We start from the raw sequence: 8,797 nt of genomic DNA on the forward strand, positions 1-8,797 counted from the left end.
ATTTGACGACGAGTGACAACTGAGCCGTGCTACAAAGGGGGGCAGCGATGCGGTATTGCAGGCTCGCCGGTGGCAGCAGCAGCAGGCAGTGAGGTTGCAAACCACCCTGTCAAAGCTCCATTGAAGCGTCGCCGGAGTTGCAATGGTGCTTCGTCGACGCTACAATAAAGCTTCGTTGATGCAGCATCGGAGCACCGGTGGTTCTTCAATGGAGCTTCGTCGAGGTCATCAGGCTACAACGGAGCTTTGCGGATGCTGCATCGGAGCATCGGTGGTGCTTCAATGGAGCTTCGCCGGGGTCATCAGGCTACAATGGAGCTTCACGGGTGCTGCATTGGAGCACCGGTGGTGCTTCAATGGAGCTTCGCTGGCACCGACGGTGTTGCCTTGCAGCTTTCTCTCATTGCCGGGGATTGCAATGGAGCTTTGCCAGGGGATGGCAGGGGGTGTCGTCGCGGGCTGCGCTTGATGCTGCCATGGACATCACCCCAGAATTATTGGTGTTGCGTTAAATTGGTGGAGCCGTGGAGGAGAAGAGAGTTGGCTGATCCAACCAAAAATGCTAGACATACAAACAGTTACATAAGGTTACACGCTGATTAGGATTCTTTCTTTCTAACTAACCACTCCCCCCTGATTTTCAAGGGGGGTGGGGCCCATTCTCCTTAATCTTCAATCAAGATCCATTTTTTTATAAAACCTATGTAAATTTATGTATGTATAGCATTGCTGCTGATCCAACAGACATAGGACAGATGATCGTACGGCCGCGAACCCGAGTCGGTTGATTTGTAGCACCACCCCACGTTGTTACCCGAGGTACATCAATCTCTCCACAACGGCAAGCGACACTAGCACGTGACTGTACATAGTACAGGTGGAAAGATCAACCCATAGTTCCATATACCACCCCTCTGGCATGCCGACTTGTGTCAGCCGGGCCGCCGGCGCACACCATCACCCGAATATGTCGCTGCTCACCGGGGCTCTGAACACGGTTGGCTCCTCCTCCATCACCTTCACCACCTCCGGCGCCGCGTGGACGTACACCACCCAGTCCCCGCCCCCACGCGCGCTCGGCATCGGCATCACGTACCCGGTGCCACCGGGCCACGGGAAGTGGTACGACGCGAACGCCGGACGACCCCACCCGAATTCCACCTCGCCGAACGGGAGCCTCAGCCCCGACGACACCACGCACGACGCCGTCGCCCCCTCGCCGAAGTCGTCGCCGCCTCCTATGTATGCCCTCGCCACCATAGGCTCGGGCCGCAGTGCCTCCACCCAGTCGACGAGGTCCCGGAAGTGCTCGCCGGTCGCCGCCTCCACCACCCACCGGTGCACGTCCTCGGCCACGTCGGCGAGCGGCATGTCACGCAGGTCGGCGGCGCCGAGCATGCCGTACGGGATGGTCAGCACGTTCCCGAAGTAGGTCCGCATGGTGCCGTCGGGGTAGATGCGGCCGCGCCCGTCGACGACGACGCCCATGCAGCACGAATGCTGTCGCGGCGTCGCCGCCCTGGAGTAGAGCTGCCACAGGTGGGCCGTGAACGCCTCCAGCTTCGTGCGCCCGCGACCCGCCGAGGCCTGCAGCGCGGCCACGTCGGCGGCGGCCACGTGGTAGATACGGTTGAAAGCGGTGGGTGGTGCCGCCGTTGCTGGCGGGGGTGGGAAGCGGCTGACGGGGAGGAAGAGGCGGCCGGCGAGGATGCCCGCGGTGCACGACGGAGGTGGACGGCTCGGCGCGAGGAAAGAACGGTTGAAAGTCGGAGGCAGCGGGATGGAGGTACCCCTGGCCACAGCGGCCCACGCGACGAGGAACATGTTGAAGGAGTAGGCGTCGCAGACTCGGTGGTCGAAGGTGCACCCGACGACGGCACCGCCACACTTGAACTTGGTCACCTGCGCGCATACGTGGGACATCGTTCACTTGTTATACCAACTTTACAAAAAGTACTATAGTACCAAAATATAGTTTTTCTAGTGAAATCGCTAAAACATCCACGATTGCTTCGTTTTGAGATTGGTGCCTTTTTTAATGTATAGAGAAAAACAAATGGAATACACAGAATACATGTGGATACTCTGCATGATCTTGCGAGCTTTTATAGAGAAAGAAAGTACTGTAGGATTCAACTATGCAGTATGCTGGTGTTTCCATGCGGCGGCTCGCATGCACATGCACTACGTAAAGGTTTTCTTCAAACTTGAAATTCAAAAAATATTATCTTTAAAACCGTTAATTTAATTGATGATCTGTTTTCACCGTTAGCTTTGTCGCGATAAGATCTTCGAAATTAGATCCCATGTCGACATGTTTCGATAAAAAAAAATTTCCTTTCATAATTGCCACATTGTTTCACTCACTTGCTATATTATTAACCATTTATTTTCCTAATAAAAATAACTTAATTGCCATATTTTTTTATGTCGTTTCGTGCAAAGATTGTCGATCTCACGTGGTCATACTTATTTTTTTTGTACTTACCATATTTGTTGCACTTACTTGTCATATTTGTAAGTACTTCCTCCGTCCTAAAATAAGTGACTCAAAAGTGACTCAATTTTTGAGTCCCTTATTTTGGGACAGGGGAAATAATAACTCGTCTGATAAAAAATAACTTAATCACCATATTTTTTGAAAATTATGTATAAATACGACATCTCGACATAATCGAACGTGCAAGCACAAACAACTTTTTTGAAAGGATAACGTGCAAAAAATATGACAACTTAACATATTTAAAACCGACGACCACAAAAAAACCTTCCTTGTTTATGGTAATTGTTAGTAAATATGACAAGTCAACGGAGTTAAACCAGCAAGCACACAAAATATTTTTCTAGCGAAATTGTATGTAAATATGACAAGTTGACATATTTAAAATGAGAAACCAAACCTATGACATAGGTTTATATCATGTATAATAAAAATTACTACAAGGCAACAATCATTTATCAAACACGGTCGTCGGGTTTAAGCAAGCGTAGTTGCAAAAAATCTATACACACGGTTGCCAAGTTGACAACTAAGTTAATTAAATGTGGCTATTAAGTGTCTCATAATCTAACAACTAAATAATAGTAATCTGGCAACTATCGACGAAAAAAAAGTTGTTGAAACATGTCAACATGTTATCTAGTTTTGAAGATCTCGTTGCAAGAAAGCTAACGGCGAAAACGGATCGTCAATTGGATTTATAGTTTAAGAGATAAAACATTTTAAAAATTTAACATTAAAAAAATCTTTGCTGATGTCATGCTGATGTATTAGCTTGCATGCATAGAGGTTGTTTTCCTGCCCCGCCGCACGCCAACACAGCCATGCACACGCTGCTGATTAGAATTTTCCAAAAATGTATAGACAAAATCCGTTGCATGCTTGTTAAAATATTCTCTATCTCTCTTTCTCTCTCTCTTCGCCTCAAAAGACTTTCATTTAATTTCATTGTCAATATTTGGACGATAGATGTCATTTAGTGAAAACTTCGATTGTGAATTCTTATATGTGTACATTCATAGCGAGAAGCTTCAGCACAAGACAACCATGGATACATTTGAACTAGTTTTAATTTCACCGATTTCAAAAGATATATTTCACTCAGTTTGAGAAACAGATTTTACTCATCTCCAAAAATGATTTCAGCTGATTCAAAATAAAAATTCACTCATTTAAAAAATATGAATTCACTCATTTCAAATGATAGAGTTAATGCATTAAAAATTTGTTTTTGCTGCATTAAAAGAATAATTTCACTCATTTCAAAAACACATTTCAGCCATCTTCAAAAACAGATTCCACTCATTGCATATAACCGATTTCAGTCGTTTTAGAAAAAATATTCTACGCGTTTTTAGAAACCGATTTCACTCATTTCAATCTGATTTCCCTCATTTAAAAAAACCCGAGTCCGCACATATAAAAATTGTTTTTTCTGATTACAAAAATTCACTCATTTATAAAACCCGAGGTCAATCATTTCAAAAAACATATTTTACCATATTTCACTAATATTAGTAAACCGACTTTAGTTCTTTCAATTTCTCTCAGTTTCAAATAACAGGTCATAAAACCTATTCACATCTTGATATCACTGAAACACACATATTGGGAAAAATTATATATTTCAGATCAGCTTCATAAACTCACAATCATTTCACAGATCATGGTAAAGTGAGGCAAAATCAGCTTGACAAACTTACTAAAATTAACTTCATGTAATTGAAAGCATCATTTTCATATATTTGAAGTTCACAGGTTACAATGATTAGTTTCACGTAGTTTGAAATGTATCCAATATTGTTTGAAAGCTTTAGTTGTCAGGAATTCAAATATACAAAAAATATTCATAAACATAATTTTGGTTCAAAAGATATGAGTGACGCTTCCAATTTTTCACAATAAATATAATAAACGCATGGACTTTGTGTGGGGATAAATCACATGCCGCATGCTACTCTCCTCCTCTTTCTCCCACCTCGTGACAAAAGGTGAAGTTGTGGGGCTATAGAAAAAGACATCATGAGTTGACCGAATGAAAGAGATCCAAAGGAATCATGAGAGAATACACATGAAAGGAAACAAATACACACACATCTAAAAGTAAACAAGATGCTTCACTGGGAAGTAGACGTTCCGTTAGAAACACGTTTGTGCTAGTAGTACTATGTGAAACATATTATATTCCAAGGACAAAAAAAAAGTCCTCGAAGAAAAAGCACGAAAATTAATTGAGATTATAAAGATTTTCATATACGATTGTATTAGTATATCAACAGTACCACCTGGATATTTTTTGCTCCGGAATGCAACAGTAAAAACAGAAAAAAAAAATAGCTAAAGAACTGGATTTGTTGTTTCTTAGCTGAGAGACAGCTATGTCTCAGTTCACACCCTCAGCTGCCAGATCAAATACTGTGTTGCACTTCGTGCAGGTTGTCTACCGGACAGTTTGGGAACATGAGCCATGTTGTGCTCAGGGATTTGCAACGTGACTCATGTTGCAATGACTCTTTGGATGGATTTAATTTGGTCCAATGTATTGATAGAACAGCTGATAAATTGTACTCCATCCGTTTCTAAATATAAGTCTTTTAAGATATTTCACTAGGAGTCTACATACGAAACAAAATGAGTGAATCTACACTCTAAAGTATGTCTATATACATCCGTACGTAGTTCACTAGTGAAATCTTTTTAAAGACTTATATTTAGGAACGGAGGGAGTAAGTCCGCGTGGAAATCTGATGCTGGCGTGGAAGATGGCACAAACAATCTATATACCTTTAATAAAAGAAATAGGCATGCATGCTATTTTGCATAAAACCCCTAACAATTTATTAAAATCAACTCGTTGTCCATAAAACAAGTGAAAACGGCTTTGTCAGCCCCACGTATCCATCCATCCATCCACCCGAGAGGGATTTATTCTACAACTCGGAGCAGCAGGGGATTCATCCATGTTTGGTTTATAGTCGACACATGGGAATAAATAAGGCATCTGTCGCTACTCCCTCGCAATTCCTCAATCGCGTCATTGGGGAGGCGTTGGATGTCAACGGCAAGGTGCTGGAGACAGACGACGGTGAGGGTCTCGGATTGCGGCTGGCACGACCATCTTGAAGCTCGCCAGCTTGGGGCAGCAGTAGTCAGGGCTGGCGGCTATGGCGTGGTGCAGGCAATGGAGGGCGCGGCTGCCGACGAGAGTGGGACAGAGGCGGCGCTGGTAGGCAGGCCACTCGACGCGCAGACGGACGGCTGCTATGGCAGAGGCATGGAAGCGTGGGCTCGAGCTAGCGACTGGTCGCGACGACGAGGAGGGCTCGAGGGAGAAGAGGAGGTCGGCAGTGAAAGCCATGGCGGCTGCGGTGGTTGATCGTCGACAGCGTTGACCGATGATCATGCGAGGTGGCGCACATGACGGATGAAGCAGACGAGGGAGCTAGCTAGCGGTCATTTTTACAGTGCATCCGGTTTACAGTGCATCCGGTCGATATGGACCGTCCGTCGGAACGAATTTAACGGTCCAGATCCAATGCAATACGTTGATGTCACGTGTATTATATCAGACCCCGAGGGGCATTTTTGGAAGAAAAAATATTTTGAACTGATCAGATTTTCCCTCAAACTAATCCGTCAGTATCCATCACACACGCACACACAAATCCTGCATTACCGAATCACATCCCTTGTTGTAACTTAATACCATGAATTCATTTATCAAAATTATAATCAGCCTTTTCCAGTCATGTGTGCGCAGCCATGGCTGGTGAGGAGCAGCAGCACGCACAGAGGTACTGCCGGTCGAGCAAGGTTGATAATATTTCTTCTCGTTCCGTTTCTAGAAGCACGCACACTGCTACCAGCGCTGACATGGGGCGGCTGCCTCGTCGCTAGGACACAGGAAAGGAAGATCTCAGTGCAACGACGGACGTTCGGCCTTGTGCGATTGAGGAGACGGGCGTCGGGACTCGCGCGGCTGCTTTGAGTGATGAATGGCAAACAAACTAAAAGATATGTGTAGCCGAGATGGGTCCAATTGTGATTAATTGCGTTATTTAAAAATTGTGTTAAATTTAAGAAAGGACAAATATACCTTACGAGTGAATTACGAAAATATCCTACCGCAAAAATTAAAGGATTATAATATTAACGATTCGATCAACAATATACTACTCACTTTTTGGAGTAGTATGATGTACGGTTAAAACTCTCCGATCCAGGGCTCTTTCCTCGTGGGCTAGGTTACGAAAATGTTTGGGGATGTCCCTGCTGAGCGTTGGGCTTCAGTGACCTCGGACGTAAATGTGTCTCATGGATCCAAAATTTAAAGAAGATGGTGAACAGTGACGTGATTGGCACAAAAAAAGGGACATCTACCTAAAGTACGCTCTTTCTGCTGATGCAGGCCAAACCAGGGAAGGAAAAAAGACAGCTAGACTACGTGTGCAAGAAGCAGCCGCTCATGTCGACTGTGATTCAACCCGAGCGAGACTATTCAAGTAAAAGATTCTTGTTCGATTCATCCTCGTCTAAGCATGCACAAAATATTGGGTCATAAAATATCTATCTATTTAATATCTTGTTGGCAATTCTAGCCAGCTTTGCCTGGAATTTGGTAATGTCAAAGACGACTCGTAATGAGGCGAGTAATTTTCTTCATCATGCATTTTAGGTCATGTTTAGAACCATCCAGATTATATATTTCAGTTTTTATAATCTATTCTGTCTTCAAACAGGACAGATTATAATGTAAATTATAAATATTAGATGGATAGATTATTAAAAACTCATAATCTACTCTACACCAGCTAAAATCAGATTATGGATTGCTAGTGACCCATTACCCTTGTAAAGTTGGAGATAATTACATTCCTACCACCGCCACCCTCCTCTTTGAAAAAAAAACAGAGGACGGACAGGTCATTATGTAATGTAAAACCTGAATTATAGTTTATATAATCTGGCCTCCAAACATGCCCACGTAGATTATTTTTGTAAACCAGATTATATAATCTATTTTTACAATCCAGATTATCATAATCTATTGTGGTTTCAAGCAGGGCCTTAGTTTGTGAAAGCTTATGTTTTTGACTTTTTGTGAAATACACTTACATATGTTCAATGCTCAAGCAAACAAACTTTAAATATTTCGCCTATTATAATTGACTTCTCATGTTGCTGCAGTCAATTTTCATAGCAGACCTGCTTCTTAAGCAATAAAAAGATGGTAAGCAATAGGTGTATGAATTTAAATTTATAAGGTCAGTTTCATGAATTTATGAGGTCAGCTAGCCGAAGGTTACGACGATAAGCGGACGAACATCCATGCTGAAGAATTCTTGTCGGTTCTTATATTTATATACCTTATCCGTGCTGTCTGATTATCGCTTTTTTGCAGGCTGTGTGTTTTTACTAGAAATGTAAGAGAATATTTTTGTTCCCCTTACAATGGCACGAGCTTTTGTGCTAGTACTAGTTCTCATGCAGATGCACCATGCATGAAGGAAGTTATGGTGATGATCCGAACCTGCACGCTCATGACGCCGGACATCTTCTTGGGCACCAGCTTCTCGACGCTCTCATCCGGCAGGCCGAGCCGCACCTCCCGCAGCTCGACGCCGTCCGCGGCCGCCTCCACATAGTCAACGCCGCGGCCGCCGCACAGCAGCTCCGGCTCGCCAGCGGCGTTGGCCACGACCTCCCCGGCGAGCGGGTAGTACGCCACCAGCACCTTGGCCAGTGCCGTCTTCAGGGTCAAGGCGGGCTGGCTGCCTGTACCCGCCGTGTAGTCCTCGCCGGCTGCGTAGCAGAAGAAGACGCTGACGTCGATAGGGGGCAGGATGAGGTCGAGGTTGGAGAGCGGCAGGCGGTGCTCCTGCAGCGGCAGCGCCGGCGCCACGGTCGACGTGAACGTCACGGCTACCTCGTCGCCGCCTTGGCATTTGGCGGTGGACTCATCGTAGTGCACCATGATGCGCACGTGTATGTGTAATGTAATTATCTGTGTGACCTGCTGATCGAGGAGGGAGCTGTTTGCTTCGTTTGAGCGAGTGCTGGGTGAACTGGGGGTTATTTATAGGAGACTCCATGGTGCATATATAAGTACTCCCTCCGTTTCTAAATATAAGTCTTTTAAGCGATTTCACTAGGGGACTATATACGGAGCAAAATGAGTGAATCTACACTTTAAAGTATGTCCATATACATCCATACGTAGTCTTCTAATAGAATCTCTAAAAAGACTTATATTATGGAACGGAGGGAGTACTTATTTACAATGTCATCATAGATCCA

At 44.5% G+C, this 8,797-nt stretch overlaps 1 protein-coding gene across 1 annotated transcript; it reads right to left on the reverse strand.

Moving 5' to 3' along the window:
* Positions 1-789: 789 nt before the first annotated feature.
* LOC123430741 (coniferyl alcohol acyltransferase-like) lies at positions 790-8,529 on the reverse strand. Its single transcript, XM_045114586.1, has 2 exons — positions 8,031-8,529; positions 790-1,902 (listed from the first exon to the last, which is right to left on the reverse strand). The coding sequence occupies exons 1-2, from the start codon at positions 8,472-8,474 to the stop codon at positions 958-960; spliced, it is 1,389 nt and encodes a 462-aa protein (XP_044970521.1). The 5' UTR covers positions 8,475-8,529; the 3' UTR covers positions 790-957.
* Between the last annotated feature and the right edge of the window lie 268 nt (positions 8,530-8,797).

The sequence above is a fragment of the Hordeum vulgare genome, chromosome 2H (assembly GCF_904849725.1).
Source record: "Hordeum vulgare subsp. vulgare chromosome 2H, MorexV3_pseudomolecules_assembly, whole genome shotgun sequence".
Classification (NCBI taxonomy): Eukaryota; Viridiplantae; Streptophyta; class Magnoliopsida; order Poales; family Poaceae; genus Hordeum; species Hordeum vulgare.